This window comes from Thalassophryne amazonica, chromosome 20 (genome assembly GCF_902500255.1).
Source record: "Thalassophryne amazonica chromosome 20, fThaAma1.1, whole genome shotgun sequence".
Classification (NCBI taxonomy): Eukaryota; Metazoa; Chordata; class Actinopteri; order Batrachoidiformes; family Batrachoididae; genus Thalassophryne; species Thalassophryne amazonica.
The window spans coordinates 36,288,785-36,316,249 of record NC_047122.1 but is presented as its reverse complement, the minus strand read 5'-3'; the positions used below and the strand labels follow the sequence as shown (position 1 = coordinate 36,316,249).

The following is a 27,465-nucleotide window of genomic DNA, read 5'->3' as shown; positions in this document are numbered from 1 at the left end:
TGCGGACCGCCGGCGTTCCCCGGCCCCCACATACCAGCCCGGGCAGGAGGTGTGGCTCTCGACCAAGGACATCCCTTTGTGTGTCGACTCCCCAAAGTTGAAAGACAGATTCATTGGACCCTTTAAGATCCTCAAGATCATCAACCCGGCCGCAGTGAAGCTTCAACTCCCGGCTTCACTGCGGATTCACCCTGTCTTTCATGTTTCCCATCTCAAGCCACACCACACCTCGCCCCTCTGTACTCCGGGACCTACGCCGCCTCCTGCCCGGCTCATTGACGGGGAGCCTGCCTGGACAGTCCGCAGGCTCCTGGACGTCCGTCGTAAGGGCCGGGGTTTCCAATATCTGGTGGACTGGGAGGGGTATGGACCTGAAGAACGCTCCTGGGTGAAGAGGAGCTTCATCCTGGACCCGGCCCTCCTGGCCGATTTCTACGCAAGACATCCGGACAAGCCTGGTCGGACGCCAGGAGGCGCCCATTGAGGGGGGGGTCCTGTTGTGTGGGCCGCTGAAGAGGAGGTACTGCTGGCCCACCACCACCAGAGGGCGCCCTGCTTGGAGTGTGGGCTCCAAGCACGAGAGGGCGCCAGACCTAGAAGAAGTGACAGCTGTCATTCATCCCCTGCACCAGCTGTCACTCGTTCATCATCATCACCACCATAAAAGCCGGACTGCAACTCCACCTCCTCGCCGAGAAATCGACTACCAGTACCAAGGTAATTTCTCTGCTGACTAACACTGTGTGTGTAATAACTTGAACTTCTATTGCAGCCGTTTTCCTGGAGTGTTGCCTTATCTGGAGGATTGGCGTTTGGTGTGACAGCAACGGCTTCGCCTCACACCCCATCTCAGATAAGTGGTTGACCAGGAGCTGCACGAGTGTGTGTGATTTGGAGGTGGAGGTGCTCCCTCCTAACTGTGTTTGGACTGTGAATTACTGAGTGTGCGGACTCACACTCACACATCATATCTCTGCTTTCTGCCAGCAGTACCAGGGTCGACAGCCGAAGACAGAGGCCACCTGGGGACTCGGGACTTGGCGGCTCCGGTGTTCTTCAGACCGTTGGTGGTGGAAGCCGTGTGGGACGCGGCTTCTCTCTCGTCAGGGGTCTTCTATCTTCGAGCCTGCCCACACGTCACCTGGTGTTTATTGACTGTGAAGATTACTGCACGTTTCGTTGTGTATTATCACAACATTAAATTGTTACCTTTTGGCTTACTCATTGTCCATTCATTTGCGCCCCCTGTTGTGGGTCCGTGCTACGACACCTTCCCAACAGAACTCTCGTTTTGTTTTCTTTGCTAGAACTAGAACAACACAGTCGGTCTTCTGGAATGTTCAAAACAGGTCGCTACAGTGACATCTAGTGGCCAGATGACAGTTTGACCAACTTGCAGAGAATTACAAAAAGTGATGTGAACGAGGTCACGTGGGACAGCCGAGAGGAATGGCCGTACATTAGATGAGCTCCCGAAACCCATCCTTATTTTAAAACTTTTAAAACATACACTTCGATTAAGGACAGTATTTTTGATTGTGCAGTAGATTGGGAATAATAGATACTGGCGAAGATGTTGAACACCGGTAAAACAAACTTTTTCAAAGGAGCAACAGCTACGAGGCTAACTAGCAAGAAACAAGCTACCACCGTACTACAGCTTCAATCACCTGAGGAAGCTATGGATTGTAATGCTAAAGCCGCACTCACAGAGACCGAGGTCTGTAAACTAGATGAAAACGCTAACGTGACATTGCATACACAGCTGAAAAGAATGCATGAAGTCTTGATGAATGTGTCTGCGGACGTGACTACTATCAAAAAGACAACAGAAGACTTGAAGGATTCAGTGGAGAGCATACAGTTACGAATGGGCGAAATGGAGCAGCGCGTTTCCAATCTGGAGGATGACAGCCAACAAGTTAATGACAAGCTGGATAAATGTGACAAGAGAGTTGAAGGTAACACAGGTAACACACGACTGTTGTCGTGTGTTACCTGTGCTGCTCCGCAGCCTGTCCAGTGGATTTTTATTTTATTATTTTATTTTATTTATTTATTTATTTATTTATTTTTTATCACTGTTGTCGTGCGTTACCTGTGCTGCTCCACAGCCTGTCCAGTGGATTTTTATTTTATTTTTTAGCACTGTTGTCGTGCGTTACCTGTGCTGCTCCACAGCCTGTCCAGTGGATTTTTATTTTATTTTTTACCACTGTTGTCGTGCGTTACCTGTGCTGCTCCACAGCCTGTCCAGTGGATTTTGATTTTGATTTTATTTTTTTGGGCGCTGTTGTCGTGCGTTACCTGTGCTGCTCCACAGCCTGTCCAGTGGATTTTTATTTAGCGCTGTTGTCGTGCGTTACCTGTGCTGCTCCACAGCCTGTCTAGTGGATTTTTATTTTGTTTTAGCACTGTTGTCGTGCGTTACCTGTGCTGCTCCACAGCCTGTCCAGTGGATTTTTATTTAGCGCTGTTGTCGTGCGTTACCTGTGCTGCTCCACAGCCTGTCCAGTGGATTTTTATTTTTATTTTATTTTATTTTTTAGCACTGTTGTTGTGCGTTACCTGTGCTGCTCCACAGCCTGTCCAGTGGATTTTTATTTTGTTTTAGCACTGTTGTCGTGCGTTACCTGTGCTGCTCCACAGCCTGTCTAGTGGATTTTTATTTTGTTTTAGCACTGTTGTCGTGCGTTACCTGTGCTGCTCCACAGCCTGTCTAGTGGATTTTTATTTTGTTTTAGCACTGTTGTCGTGCGTTACCTGTGCTGCTCCACAGCCTGTCTAGTGGATTTCTATTTTGTTTTAGCACTGTTGTCGTGCGTTACCTGTGCTGCTCCACAGCCTGTCTAGTGGATTTCTATTTTGTTTTAGCACTGTTGTCGTGCGTTACCTGTGCTGCTCCACAGCCTGTCTAGTGGATTTCTATTTTGTTTTAGCACTGTTGTCGTGCGTTACCTGTGCTGCTCCACAGCCTGTCTAGTGGATTTTTATTTTGTTTTAGCACTGTTGTCGTGCGTTGCCTGTGCTGCTCCACAGCCTGTCCAGTGGATTTTTATTTTTATTTTATTTTATTTTTTAGCACTGTTGTTGTGCGTTACCTGTGCTGCTCCACAGCCTGTCTAGTGGATTTTTATTTTATTTTAGCACTGTTGTCGTGCGTTACCTGTGCTGCTCCACAGCCTGTCTAGTGGATTTTTATTTTGTTTTAGCACTGTTGTCGTGCGTTGCCTGTGCTGCTCCACAGCCTGTCCAGTGGATTTTTATTTTTATTTTATTTTATTTTTTAGCACTGTTGTTGTGCGTTACCTGTGCTGCTCCACAGCCTGTCTAGTGGATTTTTATTTTATTTTAGCACTGTTGTCGTGCGTTACCTGTGCTGCTCCACAGCCTGTCTAGTGTCGGATTCCCTGTTTGGGAATCCGCTAGCTTAGCGTAGCTACTAGCTCTTAGCCGTTTTAGCATGGCGGCTTCTCCTGTCTCTCCCGTACTTTTCTGCTCTGGGTGTGAAATGTTTAGTTATTCCTCGGCCTCTTTTAGCAGTAACGGTACATGTAATAAGTGCAGCTTATTCGTAGCTTTGGAGGCCAGGCTGGGCGAATTGGAGGCTCGGCTCCGCACCGTGGAAAATTCTACAGCTAGCCAGGCCCCTGTAGTCGGTGCGGACCAAGGTAGCTTAGCCGCCGTTAGTTCCCCCCTGGCAGACCCCGTGCAGTCGGGAAGGCAGGCTGACTGGGTGACTGTGAGGAGGAAGCGTAGCCCTAAACAGAAGCCCCGTGTACACCGTCAACCCGTTCACATCTCTAACCGTTTTTCCCCACTCGACGATACACTCGCCGAGGATCAAACTCTGGTTATTGGCGACTCTGTTTTGAGAAATGTGAAGTTAGCGACACCAGCAACCATTGTCAATTGTCTTCCGGGGGCCAGAGCAGGCGACATCGAAGGACATTTGAAATTGCTGGCTAAGGCTAAGCGTAAATTTGGTAAGATTGTAATTCACGTCGGCAGTAATGACACTCGGTTACGCCAATCGGAGGTCACTAAAATTAACATTGAATCGGTGTGTAACTTTGCAAAAACAATGTCGGACTCTGTTGTTTTCTCTGGGCCCCTCCCCAATCAGACCGGGAGTGACATGTTTAGCCGCATGTTCTCCTTGAATTGCTGGCTGTCTGAGTGGTGTCCAAAAAATGAGGTGGGCTTCATTGATAATTGGCAAAGCTTCTGGGGAGAACCTGGTCTTGTTAGGAGAGACGGCATCCATCCCACTTTAGAGGGAGCAGCTCTCATTTCTAGAAATCTGGCCAATTTTTTGGGATCCTCCAAACTGTGACTGTCTAGCGTTGGGACCAGGAGGCAGAGCTGTGGTCTTATACACCTCTCTGCAGCTTCTCTCCCCCTGCCATCCCCCTATTACCCCATCCCCGTAGAGACGGTGCCTGCTCCCAGACCACCAATAACTAGCAAAAATCTATTTAAGCATAAAAATTCAAAAAAAAAAATAAAATAGCACCTTCAATTGCACCACAGACTAAAACAGTTAAATGTGGTCTATTAAACATTAGGTCTCTTTCTTCTAAGTCCCTGTTGGTAAATGATATAATAATTGATCAACGTATTGATTTATTCTGCCTAACAGAAACTTGGTTACAGCAGGATGAATATGTTAGTTTAAATGAGTCAACACCCCCGAGTCACACTAACTGTCAGAATGCTCGTAGCACGGGCCGGGGCGGAGGATTAGCAGCAATCTTCCATTCCAGCTTATTAATTAATCAAAAACCTAGACAGAGCTTTAATTCATTTGAAAGCTTGTCTCTTAGTCTTGTCCATCCAAATTGGAAGTCCCAAAAACCAGTTTTATTTGTTATTATCTATCGTCCACCTGGTCGTTACTGTGAGTTTCTCTGTGAATTTTCAGACCTTTTGTCTGACTTAGTGCTTAGCTCAGATAAGATAATTATAGTGGGCGATTTTAACATCCACACAGATGCTGAGAATGACAGCCTCAACACTGCATTTAATCTATTATTAGACTCTATCGGCTTTGCTCAAAAAGTAAATGAGTCCACCCACCACTTTAATCATATTTTAGATCTTGTTCTGACTTATGGTATGGAAATAGAAGACTTAACAGTATTCCCTGAAAACTCCCTTTTGTCTGATCATTTTTTAATAACATTTACATTTACCCTGATGGACTACCCTGCAGTGGGGAATAAGTTTCATTACACTAGAAGTCTTTCAGAAAGCGCTGTAACTAGGTTTAAGGATATGATTCCTTCTTTATGTTCTCTAATGTCATATACCAACACAGAGCAGAGTAGCTACCTAAACTCTGTAAGGGAGTTAGAGTATCTTGTCAATAGTTTTACATCCTCATTGAAGACAACTTTGGATGCTGTAGCTCCTCTGAAAAGAGAGCTTTAAATCAGAAGTGTCTGACTCCGTGGTATAACTCACAAACTCGTAGCTTAAAGCAGATAACCCGTAAGTTGGAGAGGAAATGGCGTCTCACTAATTTAGAAGATCTTCACTTAGCCTGGAAAAAGAGTTTGTTGCTCTATAAGAAAGCCCTTCGTGAAGCTAGGACATCTTTCTACTCATCACTAATTGAAGAAAATAAGAACAACCCCAGGTTTCTTTTCAGCACTGTAGCCAGGCTGACAAAGAGTCAGAGCTCTATTGAGCTGAGTATTCCATTAACTTTAACTAGTAATGACTTCATGACTTTCTTTGCTAACAAAATTTTGACTATTAGAGAAAAAATTACTCATAACCATCCCAAAGATGTATCGTTATCTTTGGCTGCTTTCAGTGATGCCGGTATTTGGTTAGACTCTTTCTCTCCGATTGTTCTGTCTGAGTTATTTTCATTAGTTACTTCATCCAAACCATCAACATGCTTATTAGACCCCATTCCTGCCAGGCTGCTCAAGGAAGTCCTACCATTATTTAATGCTTCAATCTTAAATATGATCAATCTATCTTTGTTAGTTGGTTATGTACCACAGGCCTTTAAGGTGGCAGTAATTAAACCATTACTTAAAAAGCCATCACTTGACCCAGCTATCTTAGCTAATTATAGGCCAATCTCCAACCTTCCTTTTCTCTCAAAGATTCTTGAGAGGGTAGTTGTAAAACAGCTAACTGATCACCTGCAGAGGAATGGTCTATTTGAAGAGTTTCAGTCAGGTTTTAGAATTCATCATAGTACAGAAACAGCATTAGTGAAGGTTACAAATGATCTTCTTATGGCTTCGGACAGTGGACTTATCTCTGTGCTTGTTCTGTTGGACCTCACTGCTGCTTTTGATACTGTTGACCATAAAATTTTATTACAGTGATTAGAGCATGTCATAGGTATTAAAGGCATTGCGCTGCGGTGGTTTGAATCATATTTGTCTAATAGATTACAGTTTGTTCATGTAAATGGGGAATCTTCTTCACAGACTAAAGTTAATTATGGAGTTCCACAAGGTTCTGTGCTAGGACCAATTTATTCACTTTATACATGCTTCCCTTGGGCAGTATTATTAGACGGTATTGCTTAAATTTTCATTGTTACGCAGATGATACCCAGCTTTATCTATCCATGAAGCCAGAGGATACGCACCAATTAGCTAAACTGCAGGATTGTCTTACAGACATAAAGACATGGATGACCTCTAATTTCCTGCTTTTAAACTCAGATAAAACTGAAGTTATTGTACTTGGCCCCACAAATCTTAGAAGCATGGTGTCTAACCAGATCGTTACTCTGGATGGCATTTCCCTGATCTCTAGTAATACTGTGAGAAATCTTGGAGTTATTTTTGATCAGGATATGTCATTCAAAGCGCATATTAAACAAATATGTAGGACTGCCTTTTTGCATTTACGCAATATCTCTAAATCAGAAGGTCTTGTCTCAGAGTGATGCTGAAAAACTAATTCATGCATTTGTTTCCTCTAGGCTGGACTATTGTAATTCATTATTATCAGGTTGTCCTAAAAGTTCCCTAAAAAGCCTTCAGTTGGTTCAGAATGCTGCAGCTAGAGTACTGACGGGGACTAGCAGGAGAGAGCATATCTCACCCGTGTTGGCCTCCCTTCATTGGCTTCCTGTTAATGCTAGAATAGAATTTAAAATTCTTCTTCTTACTTATAAGGTTTTGAATAATCAGGTCCCATCTTATCTTAGGGACCTCATAGTACCATATTACCCCATTAGAGCGCTTCGCTCTCAGACTGCGGGCTTACTTGTAGTTCCTAGGGTTTGTAAGAGTAGAATGGGAGGCAGAGCCTTCAGCTTTCAGGCTCCTCTCCTGTGGAACCAGCTCCCAATTCAGATCAGGGAGACAGATACCCTCTCTACTTTTAAGATTAGGCTTAAACTTTCCTTTTCGCTAAGGCTTATAGTTAGGGCTGGATCGGGTGACCCTGGACCATCCCTTGGTTATGTTGCTTTAGACGTAGACTGTGTTTCATAATTATTGTATGGCCTTGCCTTGCAATGTGGAGCGCCTTGGGGCAACTGTTTGTTGTGATTTGGCGCTATACAAGAAAAAAGTTGATTGATTGATTGATTGAAGCATTGTGGTCACGAGTGGAGGACTTAGAAAACTGAAGCCGACGAAATAATGTGCGTGTGGTGAATCTAAAAGAGGGACTCGAGCCACCCGGGAAGATGGCACAGTATGTGGAGAAGATACTAGCAGACGCTTTTGGCTGCAAGGATGCTGAATTTGAGGTGGAACATGCCCACAGAGTCCTAAGCACACCCATGCCTGACCCGAATAAACCCCCGAGGATGGTGCTGGTGCGTTTTCTACGCTCCTCTGTGAGAGAGAAGATTTTACGCATAGCCAGAGAGAGGCGTGGATGCGACTGGGAGGGTGCATGGCTTTCTATCTTTGAGGACGTCTCGAAAGAGCTGGCGGAGAAGAGGAAGGCATTCGGCCCTGCTAGGAAACACCTCAGAGAGCTCCAGGTGAAGCATCGGTTGGTCCACCCGGCCGCGCTCGTGTTTGAATGGAACGGCCAGAAGAAAACTTTTACTGATGGAGAAGAGGCGAAGAGGTTTCTGCTGCACGGGTCATAAGGATTGAATGAAGAAAGAAGTGTATGTAAATATAACATTGTAAGGTCAGTAAGGATGGGCGGGGAGCTTTCACAAGGAGCAGGCGGTCGACAAGAGCTAGTCTCACGGACCAAGTAAACTGAGGGAACTCGAGCTAATGTTGGGGATGGCTTGGGTGGGCAGGGAGGGGGGTTACGGGAGTTTTGTTTGTTCAGTGTGGTTACGCTACACTTTTTGTTCTTTCTTAAGTTGTTCATTCAGATAGCATTCTATACAGGCCAAGGGATTTTTATTGCAAAGTATTTTGTTAAATGCCTATACATTCAAAGCTACTGCTCACGGTATATATTCTAATTCATGGTGATGTTTAAGTATATTAAAATCACATCTTGGAATATAAAGGGTTGCGGAGATCCAGTTAAGAGGAGGAAGGTTCTTTCATATTTAAAAACAAAGAACACAGATATAGCGTTCATTCAGGAGTCACATATGGCAGGGGAGGAAGAGGCACAGAAACTTAAAAGGGATTGGGTGGGGACTGTATTGCATAGTTCATACTCAAGTAAATGAAATGGTGTCATGATACTGGTAAATAAAAGTTTGAGTTTTGTATTATCAAAGATGTATAAGGATGGGGAGGGCCGTTTCATTTGCGTAGAAGCCCTAATTAACGGAATTAGGATAATTTTGTGTAATATTTATGCTCGTAACACAGAGGATCCAAATTTTTTTCATTCAATCAATAGTGTAATAGGTAACATGGAGGGTCAAATAATTTTAGCTGGGGATTTTAACCAGGTTATGGATGGCATTATTGATAAAAGCAAATTAAGTGGAAGGTCTTCACCCAGGGACCGAGAGGCAATACATTTGTTAGCGGAGGACATGGGCTTGGTGGACATATGGAGGCTGGTTAACCCATCTGAGAGAGAGTATACCTTTTATTCACATTGTCATAACACATATTCAAGAATAGATTTCTTTTTGATATCTAGAGCTTTAGTCGACTCGGTGGTGGGATTTGACATTGGAACAATTCTTATTAGTGATGACGCTACAGTAGAATTACTTGTAGATCTGAACGTGGATAGATCAAAGAGGGGTCGATGGAGGCTCAATACTATGTTATTAAGACAAATTATTTAGTGAGGAGATTTCAGAGGATCTCCAAATGTTTTATGAAATTAATATGGGTTCCACAGATAAAGTTGCTTCAGTATGGGAAGCATCCAAAGCTTATTTAAGGGGTAAGATAATTGCACATGCCACAAAATTAAAAAGAGAAAAGTTGGAAAAAGAAAAGATTATGGAGAAGGAAATACAAACATTAGAGAAAAAATTAGCTAAACAATTTTCAGATGATAAATATAAGGAACCTTGTAAGAAGAAATTTCAACTAAATGATATATACAACAGGAAAGCTGAATACACATTGTTTAGACTAAGATCTAAATTTTATGAGGGAGGGGAAAAATGGTAAGATATTAGCAAGACAATTAAAACAACAGGATAATCTTTCCAATATACCAATAATCAAAAAGGATGACCAAGTAATAACTTCATCAAAGGAAATAAATGACATTTTTAAATCGTTCTATCAGAATCTATATACATCCGCAGGAAAGGTTAATGAAACGGAGGTAGATTCATTTTTTCAGATTTGGAATTGCCAAAACTAACCACTGATCAAAGGCAAAGTTAGATGCCCCTATAACAGAAGGAGAAATAAGAGCAGCAATATCATCCATGAAGAACGGACGGTCACCTGGTGTGGATGGATATCCGATCAAATTTACAAGAAATATATAGACATTCTGAGCCCAATATTACAAAAGTTTATTTAGAAGCATTTAATTTGGAGTCGCTACCAGGTTCATTTAATGAGGCACTAATATCTCTAATTCCTAAAAAGATCGAAGATTCCTCTGACCCAGCAAATTATCGTCCAGTAAGCCTGGGAGCGGACTGTAAATTCTAACAAAGATATTGGCATCACGGCTGGAAAAAATACTGCCTACGATCATTGATGGCGATCAGGTTGGCTTCATCAAGAACAGATGTTCTGGAGACAATGTGAGGAGAATTATTCATATAATGCCCAAAGTGGGACATGCCTGGATCCGGTCGTGGCCTTCTCCCTTGATGCGGAGAAGGCTTTCGACCGGGTGGAGTGGGGTTTTCTCACGGCAGTCCTGTCTAGGTTTGGTTTTGGGCCAGCATTTTGTACCTGGGTGAGGACCATATATTCAGATCCAAAAGCCGCAGTTCTTACCAATGGGTTGATTTCAGGTTTTTTCTTTCTCTCTAGAGGAATGAGACAGGGATGTAGCTTATCTCTGTTACTTTTCACAATATTTTTGGAACCTTTAGCTTTAAAAATACATGCAGATTCAAGAATTAAAGGGGTGATGGCTGGGGGCAGAGAACATAAGTTGTTCCTGTATGCGGACAACATCTTAGCAGTGTTAAATGACCCAGTACAGTCTCTACCAGCTTTACTTCAATGTGTTGATTCTTACTCAAATATATCGGGATATAAAATAAACTGGAGTAAGTTGGAATGCATGCCTCTTTCACCTACATGCTTGTCTGGATATGTCTCTCCTTTTAACTCTAGATGGTTGCCGTAGTAACATAAATAAAGAAGAATGGGATAGGATACTTTTGCATTCTTGTAAATATATAAAGGAGGCTAGAGGGCAGTTTACTCAATATAAACTTTTGCACAGATGGTACTACACACCATCTAAACTCAAAAGAATGGGGATTATGGTGAATGACAAATGCTGGAAGTGTCACTTAGCCCCTGGAACCTTCTTGCATATGATTTGGGAATGTGGAAAAGTTTACCTCTTTTGGGAAAAGGTTTTAGAATGTTTGGAAAGGTGGATTGGCAAAACAATACCCAGGTCACCAAGATTATGTTTATTAAGAGATCAGTCATTAATTCCAGGAATTACAAAATATGAATATGTGGTCTTGAAGACAGGAGTCATGACAGCAGCACGGGTAATTTTAACGGTGTGGAAGGATCCCTCTCCTCCAACTTTTGATAGATGGATGGATATCACAATGAAGGCAGTTTCATATGAGAAGTTATTGGCAAGGTTAAACGACAATTCAGACATTTATTCTAAATCATGGGGACGTATTTTTGATTAAATAGTGGGGTTGGTTTGGGAGGAGATACGTACTTGAGGCAAAACGTTTTCCTTTTTGTGTAGTGGTAATTTTGTAGAAAATCAATAGAGGCAATACTAAATTCTATTGTACCAAATTGAACTATTAGGCAGTAACTATTATAAATAGATATATTTATATTTTGCAGTTTGTTTATTTTATGAAGGGGACACGTATTGTTCAAGGTTGTGTCAATTTTGCCTGCAGTACCTCTTTCTCAGTACTACTGGGGGGACTTTGTATGAGTATTGTACACTTATGGCATAAATTTTATTTTATATAGTTTTTTAAAATTTTATTTACTATTATTGCTTTTTATTTTACTTTTCTTTAATTCCCTTGGGCCCAGTAGGAAATGTATAATTTGGGTTGCTGTCTGTTATGTTTAAATGTTAAAAATGAAAAAAATGAGAAAATAAATAAAAACTTGAATAAAAAAAAAAGTGATGTGAACACTCAGTGGTCAGATTCATGGTGGAGTGAAACAGAGAAAGATGTTCAAAAAACAATGACATTACATTTCAAATGCAGTTTGCCAGAAGGCATGTGGGAGAATCAGACCTAGATTTGATCTGATTTCTAGTATGAAAATGTTCTGTTTTCCACTCCATCATGATGCTGTGTTTTAATTGCTGTCTTGTAGCTTCTTTCACCTATCTCTTTCTTGGCAGTCACTCAATATTGGAGAACTGGCTTGTTAGGGATTGAAGCCGGAAGGGTCGAAGACCTTTATTTATTTTATTTTTTTCAATTTTTTAAATTACTTTCATTCACTTTTTTAATGTCTAATTTCTTGATTAATGATTTCGGCTTCTTTAAATTATGAATATTTTCTGGTTAATTTTACTAGCTATTTATGCCTATCTGGGCAATAAGCAGAATATCTTTGGGCAGAGTGTAAGGAAGCTGTAAATAATATGGGTTTCATATTGCTAACACACAAGTATGAACAGAGGTTTAAAAAAAATGCACCTGCGTGTTATTGTATGGTTTGAAACTTTTTGCAGGAGTCATGGAAGAAGATGAGCAGGAGTTCACCAAAGAGCAGCTTCAGATGTGGATCAGGGAGAAGGTCAAGAATAACTGGATGGTTTCCCCGATCATGTTGAAGAAATACAATGTGCTGCAGTCTCTGCTGGGAAGAAGAGAAAAAAAGGCAGCTGATTTCATGAAGCTCTGCCAGTGAGTTTATTTCTATCTATCTGTCTTGTCTGTCTATTTGGTGCAAAGAAGACGACGTTCTCAGGGATCCCGCTTCGTGGGGCTGCCACCTAGAACAAGGAGGACTAAGGAAGACTTCACCTTTGTATGGGCCGCAGGAAATGGCTGCTTCAAGGATGTTCTGGTGCAGCTGGCAGATGACTCAGTCCCATTCGGATGTCAATAGTCTATGTTCCCATATGTCAAAGTATATGTTTGCCAAATTTGGCTCAATCCCGAGGTGTCATTTGGACAGGAGAGGGACACACACATACACACAGTTGTATGTTAGTAGATATATTCTGAGTGGTTTCTTAAAAGTTAAAATAGTTCACTGATATTTGTGAGAAAACAGGTCTGTTTTGTAGCAGCATTTTAATTTAATTTAATCTTTATTTAACCAGGTTAAATAAAGACCTGCACAATTATAAAATTTCCAGAAACCAGAGCACCCGGAGGAAACCCACGCAAACGCAGGGAGAACATGCAGACTCCACACAGAAAGGCCACAGGTGGGAATCGAACCCATGACCTTTTCGCTGTGAGGCAACAGTGCTATGTAAAACTGAACTACTTTGGGATTACCTCTAAGGAACTTAAAAACGTGATTAAGTTACCCAGTGTACTGATTCGCTGTTGCTTTAACAGAAGCCAGCACAGCACACCGTAGTAATCCTAGAATTTTTTGAATGAATGAAGGTGGTATTATACAAATAAGGCAGTATTCATCACTGTTTCGCAGATCAAGTGTGTTTGGCACTGTCAGGTCATGCAGTGATAAATACAGCGGGTAAAATAAGTTTTGAACACTTCACCATTTTTCTCAGTAAATATATTTCTAACGGTCATGAACTTTTCACGAGATGTCAGTAACAACCCAGGTAAGCCACACATACAAAGAAATCAAACCATAGATGTTCATAAATTATGTGTAATAATGTGAAATGACAAAGGGAAAAAGTATTGAACACCTGAAAAAAATGTAGGTGCAACGACATGGAAAGTGAAGACACCAGCTTAAATCTATCAGTAATTAAAAAGCAGTCCTGCCCCTTGTCAGTGCAAATTAATATCAGCTGGTTCATTGCCAACTGATGGCCTATAAAAGGTGTCTCATTACCAAGGTGTTACACAAGAAAAATCTCAGGATGGGTAAAAGGAAAGAGCTCTCTCAGGATCTTCACAGCCTTATTGTTGCAAAACATATTGATGGCAGTGGTTACAGAAGGTTTTCTGCTATGTAAAACTGAACTACTTTGGGATTACCTCTAAGGAACTTAAAAACGTGATTAAGTTACCCAGTGTACTGATTCGCTGTTGCTTTAACAGAAGCCAGCACAGCACACCGTAGTAATCCTAGAATTTTTTGAATGAATGAAGGTGGTATTATACAAATAAGGCAGTATTCATCACTGTTTCGCAGATCAAGTGTGTTTGGCACTGTCAGGTCATGCAGTGATAAATACAGCGGGTAAAATAAGTTTTGAACACTTCACCATTTTTCTCAGTAAATATATTTCTAACGGTCATGAACTTTTCACGAGATGTCAGTAACAACCCAGGTAAGCCACACATACAAAGAAATCAAACCATAGATGTTCATAAATTATGTGTAATAATGTGAAATGACAAAGGGAAAAAGTATTGAACACCTGAAAAAAATGTAGGTGCAACGACATGGAAAGTGAAGACACCAGCTTAAATCTATCAGTAATTAAAAAGCAGTCCTGCCCCTTGTCAGTGCAAATTAATATCAGCTGGTTCATTGCCAACTGATGGCCTATAAAAGGTGTCTCATTACCAAGGTGTTACACAAGAAAAATCTCAGGATGGGTAAAAGGAAAGAGCTCTCTCAGGATCTTCACAGCCTTATTGTTGCAAAACATATTGATGGCAGTGGTTACAGAAGGTTTTCTAAACTTCTGAATGTTCCACTGATAACTGTTCGTGCCATAATCCAGAAGTGGAAGGAACATCCTTTCAACCTAAACTGGCCACAGCCAGGTGCACCTCACAAGATTACAGACAGAGGAGTGAAAAGAATTATCAGACTAGTTGTCCAGAAGACAAGAACCGCTTCAGAAAGACCTGGAATTAGCAGGTACAATTGTTTCAAAGAAAACAATAAGTAATCCACTCAACCACCATGGTCTGTATGCACGCTCACTACGCAGGACTCCACTGCTGAAGAAAAAGCATGTTGAAGATCATTTGAAGCACAACATTAGGCAAGCCTATGAATACTGGGAGAATATAGTCTAGTCAGATAAGACCAAAATTGAACTCTTTGAATGCTATAATACTCGCCATAAATGGCACTGCACATCATCGCAAAAACACCACACCTACAGTGAAGTTTGGAGATGAGACACTATCATGGTGTGGGGTTTTATTTCAGCATCAGGCAGGGGCGAACTTCATATAACTGAAAGAAGGATGAATTTCTAAATGTACCGAGACATTCTTCATAAAAATGTACTTGGATGATGAAAATGAAATGAGGGTGGACATTTCAGCAAGACAGTGATTCCAAACATGAATCCAAGGAGACTCTCAACTGGTTTCAGAGAATGAAAATAAAGCTGCTAGAATGCTCAGACAGTCATCTGATTTCAATCCAACAGAAAATTGATGAAAGACCTAAAGATCAGAGTTCATAGAAGAGGTCCATGAACCTTCAAGATTTGAAGACTTTGTGTGAAAGAATGGGACAAAATCACACCTGAGCAATGCATGTGACTAGTTTCTCCATACAGGAGACATCTTGAAGCTCTCATTACCAACAAAGGCTCCATTTTATTACACTTAATTTCTGTACTTATTTGTTTTGGTTCTTTGCATCTATGGATTACTTGGGTTACCAACATCTGGTGTCAATAGCACCTTTCAAAATATATTTACTAAGAAAAGTGGTGATGTGTGCAATACTTATTTTACCCGCTGTAACAGCAGCTTATTACATGAGAAGAAAAAAAAACATAACCAGTGTTTTTGTCAATTTTTTTTTGTCCTCCTCCATGAAATAAGGAGGACCACTGAAATGGACTCCATCTGTCTGTCACCTTTTGAGGGCTCTAGATTTCTCTCTTGCCCCTTGTATACATAGTACACACTCATACCATATTGTACACAGGCACAAATGTGATGTCCAGGTATACGACCTTGACCCAGATTGTCAAGGCCATCCAAGATAATGGCTAACAAAAACACCCCTGACCACATATTGTCACTTTATATCTTCAGATATCACTTCTACAGCTTACATTTGTATTGAAAACCCATAGGAAATCGTGTATCCTGACTCTCTTGAACTGACTGCATTTGACCTTGGACTTCAAGGTCAAATTGAAATTGCCTCTGTTTGGCATATATTTTTATAGAACCTCGTGTTTTCAATGGCCACAATTATCTGTTAACACCTGCATGATGTTAACAACTGCATCTGTTATCACCTGCTGTGGAATGTCTGGAAATGGAATTTCTGTGTCTCTCTGCCTAAACCAAAACATGGCAGCCTTATCAGCTACTGAAGGTCAAAACGTCCCGCTTGTTTTCCTCCAGAAGGATTTGCAACGGCCTTAGTAAAGCATTCGGCTCTCCTCTTATCTGCCCTCCCTTACAGCCTGCTGTTGTCAAGGCAACTCCAGACATTATGCACACACGGACAGAGACTGATACGAACTCATTTGTACGCATGATGCACACCTCCCACCCCCTTGTGTTTCTGGCCCTACTCCTCCCACCCCGACCTCCGCTCTGCCCCCCTCCCCCAAGCCCGGCTGCACAGGACTTTGCTGCGGCCTACACTCACCTTGGCTCAATTCAGATGACGGACCTGCTCCAAAGTTTGTTTTATTTTGTCTGAGGTATTCGGTGTGAAGATACTTTTGTTGCACTTAGTGTAATGACAATAAATGATCATCATCATCATGTACGCATTACATGTATATCAGCATCATAGGTGGAGCACCTCAGCTGAGTATTGGCTTGTTTCTTTTCTTCTTTTTTTTTGTATTTATGTTAAAACAAGGTTTGTATGAAAGAGTAAAAATTCTTTCGTAATTCTTTTTTTTATGGATGCTGACCCAGTGCTGTGCAGGTTTGTGGCAGATTTTTTTTTTTTTTTAACGCTTGTTGGTGTTGATGATGTTGATCCCTTGCAGGTCTGGCTGATTTTTATTTTATTTTTATTTTATTTTTTGTATGCATGTTGGTGTTGATGATGATGATCCCTTGCAGGTTTGGCTGATTTTTATTTTTATTTTATTTTTTGTATGCATGTTGGTGTTGATGATGTTGATCCCTTGCAGGTCTGGCTGATTTTTCTTATTTACATATGTTGTGTTGATGTTGATCCCTTGCAGGTTTGTGGCTGATTTTTTTTTTTTTTTTTTTTTTGTACACATGTTGGTGCTGATGATATTGATCCCTTGCAGATCTGGCTGATTTATTTATTTATTTTTTGTATCATGTTGGTGTTGTTGATGTTGATCCCTTGCAGGTCTGGCTGATTTTTTATTTTTTAAATATGGGGATGTTGATGCTGTGCAGGTCTGGCTGAGTTTTCTTGATTTACAGATGTTTGTGTTGATGTTGATCCCTTGCAGGTTTGTGGCAGATTTTTTTTTTTATTTATTTATTTTGTACCCATGTTGGTGTTGATGATATTGTTCCCTTGCAGATCTGGCTGATTTTTTATTTTATATTATTTTATTTTATTCTGTATGCATGTTGGTGTTGATGATATTGATCCCTTGCAGATCTGGCTGAATTTTATTTTTATTTTTATTTTATTTTGTATGCATGTTGGTGTTGATGATGTTGATCCCTTGCAGGTCTGGTTGTTTTTTTATTTTATTTTTACTTTATTTTTTGTATGCATGTTGGTGTTGATGATGTTGATCCCTTGCAGGTCTGGTTGATTTTTATTTTTATTTTATTTTATTTTGTATGTACGTATGTTGGTGTTGATGATGTTGATCCCTTGTAGGTCTGGCTGATTTTTATTTTATTTTATTTTGTATTCATGTTGGTGTTGATGATGTTGATCCCTTGCAGGTCTGGCTGATTTTTATTTTATTTTGTATACATGTTGGTGTTGATGATGTTGATCCTTTGCAGGTCTTGGCTGATTTTTATTTTATTTTGTACACATGTTGGTGTTGATGATGTTGATCCCTTGCAGGTCTGGCTGATTTTTATTTTATTTTTATTTTATTTTTTGTATGCATGTTGGTGTTGATGATGATGATCCCTTGCAGGTTTGGCTGATTTTTCTTAATTTACATATGTTTGTGTTGATGTTGATCCCTTGCAGGTTTGTGGCTGATTTTTTTAATTTTTTTTTTTTTTTAATTTTGTACACATGTTGGTGCTTATGATATTGATCCCTTGTAGATCTGGCTGATTTATTTATTTATTTTTTGTATACATGTTGGTGCTGATGATATTGATCCCTTGCAGGTCTGGCTGATTTTTATTTTATTTTATTTTTTGTATCATGTTGGTGTTGTTGATGTTGATCCCTTGCAGGTCTGGCTGATTTATTTATTTATTTTTTAAATATGGGGATGTTGATGCTGTGCAGGTCTGGCTGAGTTGTCTTGATTTACAGATGTTTGTGTTGATGTTGATCCCTTGCAGGTTTGTGGCAGATTTTTTTTTATTTTATTTTATTTTATTCTGTATGCATGTTGGTGTTGATGATATTGATCCCTTGCAGATCTGGCTGAATTTTATTTTTATTTTATTTTGTATGCATGTTGGTGTTGATGATGTTGATCCCTTGCAGGTCTGGTTGTTTTTATTTTAGTTTTACTTTATTTTTTGTATGCATGTTGGTGTTGATGATGTTGATCCCTTGCAGGTCTGGTTGATTTTTATTTTTATTTTATTTTATTTTGTATGTACGTATGTTGGTGTTGATGATGTTGATCCCTTGTAGGTCTGGCTGATTTTTATTTTATTTTATTTTGTATTCATGTTGGTGTTGATGATGTTGATCCCTTGCAGGTCTGGCTGATTTTTCTTAATTTACAGATGTTTGTGTTGATGTTGATCCCTTGCTGGTTTGTGGCTGATTTTTTTATTTTTATTTTATTTTGTACATATGTTGGTGCTGACGATATTGATCCCTTGCAGATCTGGCTGATTTTTTTATTTTATTTTATTTTGTATGCATGTTGGTGTTGATGATGTTGATCCTTGCAGGTCTGGCTGATTTTTATTTTTATTTTATTTTATTTTGTATGCATGTTGGTGTTGATGATGTTGATCCTTTGCAGGTCTGGCTGATTTTTATTTTTATTTTATTTTATTTTGTATGCATGTTGGTGTTGATGATGTTTAACCCTTGCAGGTCTGGCTGATTTTTATTTTTATTTTATTTTATTTTGTATGCATATTGGTATTGATGATGTTGATCCTTTGCAGTTCTGGCTGATTTTTATTTTATTTAATTTTTTGTATCATGTTGGTGTTGTTGATGTTGATCCCTTGCAGGTCTGGCTGATTTATTTCTTTATTTTTTAAATATGGGGATGTTGATGCTGTGCAGGTCTGGCTGAGTTTTCTTGATTTACAGATGTTTGTGTTGATGTTGATCCCTTGCAGGTTTGTGGCAGATTTTTTTTTTTTTTTTTGTACCCATGTTGGTGTTGATGATATTGTTCCCTTGCAGATCTGGCTGATTTTTTTTATTTTATTTTATTCTGTATGCATGTTGGTGTTGATGATATTGATCCCTTGCAGATCTGGCTGAATTTTATTTTTATTTTTATTTTATTTTGTATGTATGTTGGTGTTGATGATGTTGATCCCTTGTAGGTCTGGCTGATTTTTATTTTATTTTATTTTGTATTCATGTTGGAGTTGATGATGTTGATCCCTTGCAGGTCTGGCTGATTTTTCTTAATTTACAGATGTTTGTGTTGATGTTGATCCCTTGCTGGTTTGTGGCTGATTTTTTTATTTTTATTTTATTCTGTATGCATGTTGGTGTTGATGATATTGATCCCTTGCAGATCTGGCTGAATTTTATTTTATTTTATTTTGTATGTATGTGGTGTGATGATGTTGATCCCTTGTAGGTCTGGCTGATTTTTATTTTATTTTATTTTGTATTCATGTTGGTGTTGATGATGTTGATCCCTTGCAGGTCTGGCTGATTTTTCTTAATTTACAGATGTTTGTGTTGATGTTGATCCCTTGCTGGTTTGTGGCTGATTTTTTTATTTTATTTTATTTTGTACACATGTTGGTGCTGACGATATTGATCCCTTGCAGATCTGGCTGATTTTTTTATTTTATTTTATTTTATTTATTTTGTATGCATGTTGGTGTTGATGATGTTGATCCCTTGCAGGTCTGACTGATTTTTTTTATTTTATTTTTATTTTATTTTGTACGCATGTTGGTGTTGATGATGTTGATCCTTGCAGGTCTGGCTGATTTTTATTTTTATTTTATTTTATTTTGTATACATGTTGGTGTTGATGATGTTGATCCTTTGCAGGTCTGGCTGATTTTTATTTTTATTTTATTTTATTTTGTATGCATGTTGGTATTGATGATGTTGATCCTTTGCAGTTCTGGCTGATTTTTTTTGTTGTTGTTAATATGGGGATGTTGATGCCGTGCAGGTCTGGCTGAGTTTTCTTGCTTTACAGATGTTTGTGTTGATGATGATCCTCTGCAGGTTTGTGGCTGATTTTTATATCCGTGCAGGTCTGTGGCTGACTGTGAAGCAGCTGTGAGGAATCTGTACTCCCTGCTTGGTTGGCACTTCAGAGAAACAGATTCTGATGAGGATTATGACACGGTCACAGGCTGTGGTAAAGTTTATGTTACCTTTTTGATGGGCAATTACTTTAAACCAGATCAGGTGACCTACGGTTTGTTTTAATGATACTTTCACCTCTCTGTTTGTATTTATAGGAAAAGTCCATCAAACTTCACGTGAATGTGTTTCCTCTGAAATGTATGACCACTGACCACAGATGTCAAACTTTTAATGGTTCTGCTTCACAGGTGATGAAGCACAAGAAGATTAAGAAACAAGAGAGGGGATAAAGAAGGTTCTGATTCTCTCAGACAAAAGAAAGAAGCATGTAAAGTATCTACAAGACATACTGAACATAAAATGAAACCTTTATGTCTTCCACCAGCCTGGTGAATGTGGACACTAAGAGTTCCTAGGACTAGGACTTAGACCTGTACTCCTAGACTATGACCTGGACCTATGACTCCATTTAGACTATAGGTCTACTCTTAAATTCTGGAACCTGCAGTTGACCACAGTATCTACTGTCAGATTGCCAGATATTTCAGTAAACTCAATTGTGGTAAACTCAATGGAGTGGTTGTTTTTGGGGAGTTTGAAGACACCTTCAGAGAAATTGTATGAGACACTGTCTGAGGTTCTGGCCTGACCTGCTACGGTCCTGTTGCAAGGTAGCAGACGTTATGAAAGTAGAGTTCGAGGGAGTTTAACACAGTTTGCGTGTCTTGCTCAGGAGGCTCAACACGTGGAGCATGTGGCTAATATGTATGACCTTTTTTCAGAGAAAGAAGATGAGCACAAGAATATGTCGACCCCACAGTTGGGAAAATTTGATCTTTAACACTGAGTGTGTTGGGTCAGTGCTGTGCTGTTAATACTCAGTCTGAACATGTGTCTGTGTGGGAAAATATTTAATAAACAATATAATCGGTTAAGGTCGCAGCATTTAATGCAGTCACAACTGGATTTGTGAGGAAACGCTGGCAAATCTGAATCAGATTTAAAAGATTTGCAAGACTTGCACAACTGAATTTTGGAAAATCGTTAATGTAAAAGAAAAATAAGATGAATTAAATGTATTGTAAGTTATGAGCATCAAAGGAATGCTGCTGTTTTCATTTATGGCCTTTTACATAATTTAATTTTCATATATAGTATCCATCCTCTTTTTTTTTAAATTAAGTAGTTGGTTTATGTTGTCTTTCGGAAAACTTGAAGAAACAAAAATGACATGATGGATGGGAGGCTTTTTTTCTGTTTGACTTTCTCCACCTGCTAAAGGTTCTCTGTTCAGCTGGATTAATGAACAGGAAAATGGTCATAAAGACATGCTTTTGAAAACAAATTGCAGCAATGTGTGTCTTTGTTGTATTTTATGCCCTCAAATGTATTTTTTGTCAGGGTTAAACCTGTTAAAACAAGACAACTCAAACATAAGACACAAAAATGACCACCAGAGACAGTGATTCTTACTCGCTGCGAGGAGAGAGAGATTGGCTTGCATTGTCAAGCCAGTGCAAGCCAATACATGCTCACCTGAGTGAAGGTTCCCATCGGGTCTGGTGCTTGGAACATTTACCTCCGTAGGGAGCCTGGCTATTGTTGAAGCTCCCATCTGACAGGTGAGTACACTGCCCCAAAATGATCCCACACAGTGGCTTAGCTATCTTTCCCAAATTGGTAATTGGACCAGACAACAAGAGCTGGTTATTTGCAAAGCAGGCGAGTCGAGCTCTGGGATCAAGGAAAAGATTAGTGTGCACAGGTACATCGAGCAAGCCTTCTGCAGATAGAAAATTTTAAATTATATATTTTTTTGGTGCCTTGGTGGTTATGTAGGAGCCCATATGTTGTTGAGCTGATTGATTAAGTAGCGTGGGATTGATTGCTGATGTTAACACATGCAGAAACAGAAGACTAACATTGAGAAACAGCAGTGGTTTTATGCGTGGGTGGGCTGCAGAAACCGGCATCAAAGAGCACACATAACAGTTGGTCAAGTTCACCTCGTTAGCCGAAAACGTAGCATACCTATACCACGTTCATCTGATATGGATTATGTGGAGTATCACACATCCACTCAAAACTCGACAGTGGACCTAATCATTTCTGATCTGACTTGTTACCCTGTCTATACATTTTCTCATACCAACAAAAAGCAGATGCCACAATTTTAGCAATAGTCATCAGTATTATCAGCAAAGTGTGAACTTTACACCCCGCTCTGGCGACAAATCTTTCCCTCCTCTGGCCATCTGTGCTGTATTGCATGCTGCAGAGAGCTCAGTTCTTTCTTTGTGCAATCCTTAAGCTCAGCATACCTCTCTTCACTCACAGCTACGTAATTCAGCATGGACACACATTCCAACTCTTTCAGCTCTGGAGTGTTGTATGGTAGCTGTGCTCTTGACAGTGTGTCTGGCAGCTCCATATCTTTTCCCTTCCTGTATCTGACAGTCAAGTCATACCATTGCAGGCGGAGGTACATCCTCTGAATGTGCATGGGTGTAGACAGGAGAGACTTTCTGAAGATGTCCTCCAGTGGCTTGTGGTCATTATACACTGTGACTGGCTTGCCAAAGATGTAATGGTGAAATTTGGCACACGCATGGACGATAGACAGCATCTCTTTTTCTATCTGTGCATAGCGTGTTTCGGCATCAGTCAGAGACCTGGATGAAAAGGCGACCGGATGATTGTCTTGCAACAGTACAGCGCCCAATCCACTGCTGCTGGCGTCACAGAAAATGTCCACAGACTGTGCCGGATCGAAGTACTTCAGCACTGGAGGATTCGAACAAAGGTCTTTGAGCCTGGCAAAGGCTTTTTCCTGGGCTGGTTGCCATGAGAACTCCACATTACTTTTCAGAAGTTGTCGCAGAGATGCATCTTCTTCACTCAGGTTAGGTATGAATTTGGACAAATATGTGACAAATCCCAGGAATCGACGTATCCCCTCCTTATCAGTGGGTGCTGCCATGCCTCTGACAGCTTCGACTTTGGCCTGGTCCAGTTTCAGACCATCTGCAGTCAGTAAGTGGCCCACGTATGACACCTGGCTTTGCTGAATGTGACACTTATTGAAATTCAGCTTCAAGTTGTAGCTGGTTGCTCGCTCAGTTACTTTGTGCAGGATTTCATTGTGCATTTCTAAGTTGGGTGCCGCGATCAATATGTCATCCATGATGGCTATGGCTCCCGTTATGCCTTCAAGCATGCCATCCATGATGCACTGATATATTTCCGGGGCGCATTTGATGCCAAATGGTAGCCTTAGCCACCTGAATCTGCCAATAGGCGTGTTAAAGGTTGTGAGCACTGAGATCTCTTCATCCAATTCAATTTGGAGGAATCCTGATTTGGCATCGAGGACAGAGAAGATCTGTGCACCCGGCATTGAGGCTACAACCTCCTCGATAGTTTGCATCGGGTAGTGCTCTCTTTTGATTACTTCATTTAGATCGCTGGGATCTATGCAGATTTTTATCTTGTCTCCTCTGCAGACTGCCACCATGGAACTCACCCATTCAGTGGGCTGCTCCACTCTTGCAATGTATCCATCCTCCTCCATCTCATGGAGTTTCTGCACAATCTTTTCTTTAAGCGCGGCTGGCTGCCTGCACACTGGATGGACAACACCTTTGGCGTTGGGCTCTATTTTTATCGTGTACTTGCCAGGTAAGGTCCCTGTGGTGTGAACTAGTTCAGGGAAGTCACATAAGCCTTGTGGAATAGCCTCTGAAAGGCTGGCCTTGCACGCTCGTGTCTCAGAGGTGGTCTGCAGGGAGTCCAGTCTCGCTATTAAGCCTAAAGCTTCAGCTGTGGACCCACTAAGTACACTCTCTTGGGCGACAGCCACTATCTCAAATTCAGCCTTCGCGGTGCGCTCTTTATAGTGGACTGGTAGATCAACTGCAGCCACTGGCTTGAGCTTGTGGTTTGAGTAAGAGCGCAGCAGCTTGTTGGAGCACTTCAGTTCACCTGCATGCATGAGCTGATGGTAGCTGCTCAAAGTATTGCATTTGGCACCAGTATCTATTCTAAATGGAACTTCCTGGGACAGAATGTTCACGTGTTTTTATCATTTATTTATCAGCTGCTAGTGAGTCAACGGGATGTACACTGTCAGTCAGGCTAATGTTTAGAATCTCTTCTTCTGCCTCGGGCACTCCCACATCCAGTGTGTGAACAGCACGTTTGCAGCACACCGCCATCCAGTGGTTAGCTTTGTGGCAGTAAGAACATGTGGAGCCTTTGGCTGGACACTTTCCATCATTCCACTTGTGTTCAGGGTACTTGCCGCAGCTAGGACAGAAAGCTAGCGGCTTCTGCTGAGCAAACTTCAAACATTCTGGGGGATGTCGAGCTTTCCGACTTTGGCTGGTAGTTCTGGGCGGCGCGTTTTCTGATACTGTAGACACTTGCGAGCATGAGGATTCATGGTGGACTATCTTCATTTGTTTTCGGGACATTTCATATTGTTGTGCAATCTCTATGGCCTTTGCCAGTGTCAGCATTTCCCCATGGTCTAGCAATCGTTCTTGCACTTTTTTCTCACAGACATCCGCAATAATGGTATCGATAAGCATGTCATCTGGTTCTGCATATTCACAGTCCATCAAAAGTATCCTTAAGTCTTTAACAAAATTGTCAAAACCCTCACTTGTACCTTGTTTCCTCTGCTTGAAGTGGTGACGAGCTATCCTCTTATTCTTCCTCGGTCTAATGTAGGCTTCAAACTTGTCCAGTACTTTTTCAGGATCCTCCTTATCTCCATCAGCCCAGGTCAGTGTTTTATAGATTTCCCTGCCTTGCTCTCCGATCCACATACCTAGCCAGCCAGCCTTCTGCTTCCTGCTTAGCTCGGATAGGGGTCCATCAAAAACGAAGGCAATGTGGCTTCTAAACCTGCTGAATTCTTGATATAAATCAGCTGCATCCCAGTCAGTCTTTGGGTGCTCAAAAGGTGGGGTAGCCACGGCAGCCATGGTCCACTTCTGACACCATGTAAGATACTGAAAGTCAGTAAATACGACGGATGCACAGTTCACGACTTTATTGTGCGAGTAGCATAGCACAACTGAGGAACAAGTCAAGCTAGACCCAATATGTATTACCTTCTTAGACTGCTAGTGCCACCCAGTGGCAGAACAATACATTACATAGTCTTTTGATATTTATCTTTTTTTTTAATCCAACAGTTCTATGCTTGGAGGGTAGATGTCTTCTTTCTTTGGTGACAGTTCAGAATGTCAATTCAGCAGTTCTGGGCTTTTTGTGGCGAATGAGACTTATGTCAGTATGGTATATGGTGCATGCAACTAAAAGTGTTTTTCTTCAGGCGCCAGACATCTGCTTCTCTTCCTGGTCTGGTCACGTCTACTTCTTTGCTCTGCTTCAAGTTTGTAGTCCATCTACTTCTCATCCTGGCTTGTGTTGATAGGATTCTCCTCAGTTTTAACTGGTTTCTCGTCTGCTTCTCTCCTCGAGCAACTAGTCTGCATCAGGATCCTGGATTGGCTTGGATTTCTCGTCTGGTTCGGCTTTATCTTTGTTCTCTGTCTCTGGCTCGTCTGGATCTGTCAGGTATCTTTGTTTTTTGCAGTGAGACAAGTGGACCCAGGATGATCTTTCTGCGATTTTCACTGCGGTTGCTGTGGTCAGGAGAACTTGGAATGGCCCCTCCCACCTCGACGAGGACCAACTCTTTCTCTTTATGGCTTTTATCAGGACCCAATCACCAACCTGGATAGGATTCTCAGCCTCCTGTGCAGAAACAAGAGAATCTGCTATCTTGTTAGTGTGTATTACGTCTTTATGGGTCAACACTTGTCTCATATAATCAACTAATCCCTCATCTTCATTATCAGGCCCCGTTATTGCTTGTACGTCTGGTATCCTATAGGGCCTTCCATACAGGATTTCAAATGGAGTAAGACCAGTTTCTAAGCTGGGTGTTATATGTATGTACAGTTTCACTAGATCTAAACAATAAATCCAGTTTTTTCCCTGTTTCTTCCATGCATTTTTCAGTCTAATTTTAACTGTGCCATTTGTTCTTTCCACTAAACCTGCACTTTGTGGATGGTAAGCACAGTGTGTTTTTGCATTTATTTTCAAGTGATCTGTTAAATACTGGATGATTTTATTCACAAAATGTGAGCCGTTATCACTGTACAATGTTTCTGGTATACCATATCTCAGTATTATACTCTACAGAGAATTTTCGCTACCGCCAGAGTATCTGCATGCTTAATGGAATAATTCTATCCATTTGCTATATGCATCTATCAGCACTAGACAGTATTTCTTTCCCTCATATCGGTTTAATTCAATAAAGTCCATGTGAATTGTTTGGAATGGATATTTAGGTGTTGGGAATTTCCCTCGGCCTCTCATTTCCCTGTGAGTTGTGTTTTGTACAAATTAAACATGCTCTGCAGTAGTTTTTTGCATATGCCTGAAATCCGAATGTTAAAAAATGGTGATTTACCAGTCCAATCATCCCCCCCTGTGGAGACATGGCAAAGATCATGGCTCAAAATAGCCGCCCATTTAAATAAGCGTTTGGTAATATTGGTCTATCTAAAGGTCACATGTAAATGTGATCTCTCAGTTTAGCACCTTGTTTTCTCCATAATTCATCTCTTGTATCCCTAAACCAACCCGACATACTAACCCTTTTTTTTTCTTTTCTCCGTCCACCTGCACTCACACCCTCACACACTCTCCACCAACCCAAACTTGCACTTCCAACTTTCCAACATTCTTAATCCAACCTTCTCTCCATATATCACGCACGGAAAATAACACACATAGTGCCATATTCCCATCCTATCAACTGAAACCCATCGGAGTCGAGTGTCCAAAAACATTCTGATACCTTTCAGTTGACTCACTGTCCTTCCCTCAGACTTGAGAGTTTAATCACACTGTGTCCCCAAACAAACTGATAACACATCACAGCAGTTTTTGTTTTTTTCTCGAAGCAGTTGTGGGGGTGTGGAGTGGCAGGAGAATGGGGGGGGGGGGGAATTTTGAAGCTTCCTTCAGCTGTTGTGCATGTGCACGTGCATGCTTCTCCGCAATACCAGTGTTTAAAAATAAGGATTTCATGATTGCTTAAAGTATATCAAATAAGCAAAATAAACCAACTTTTCTCAAATAAAACTAAAAAAACATCCACAGGTTCAAAAATGACCTGTGTCCCATTACACTCAACATATTGTATACACGTAGA

The 27,465-nt window shown here is 40.8% G+C and overlaps 1 protein-coding gene across 1 annotated transcript in view; it reads left to right on the top strand.

Annotated features, from left to right (window-relative positions):
* The window catches only part of LOC117501974 (histone-lysine N-methyltransferase SETDB1-B-like), a 40,253-nt gene extending 19,286 nt beyond the window's left edge, over positions 1 to 20,967 (top strand). The window contains exons 2-4 of the mRNA XM_034160950.1: positions 12,253 to 12,427; positions 20,171 to 20,277; positions 20,474 to 20,967. Coding sequence (XP_034016841.1) covers positions 12,258 to 12,427; positions 20,171 to 20,277; positions 20,474 to 20,496 — 300 coding nt within the window. The 5' untranslated portion in view covers positions 12,253 to 12,257 and the 3' untranslated portion in view covers positions 20,497 to 20,967. The remainder of the gene's footprint in view (positions 1 to 12,252; positions 12,428 to 20,170; positions 20,278 to 20,473) is intronic.
* Positions 20,968 to 27,465: the final 6,498 nt, after the last annotated feature.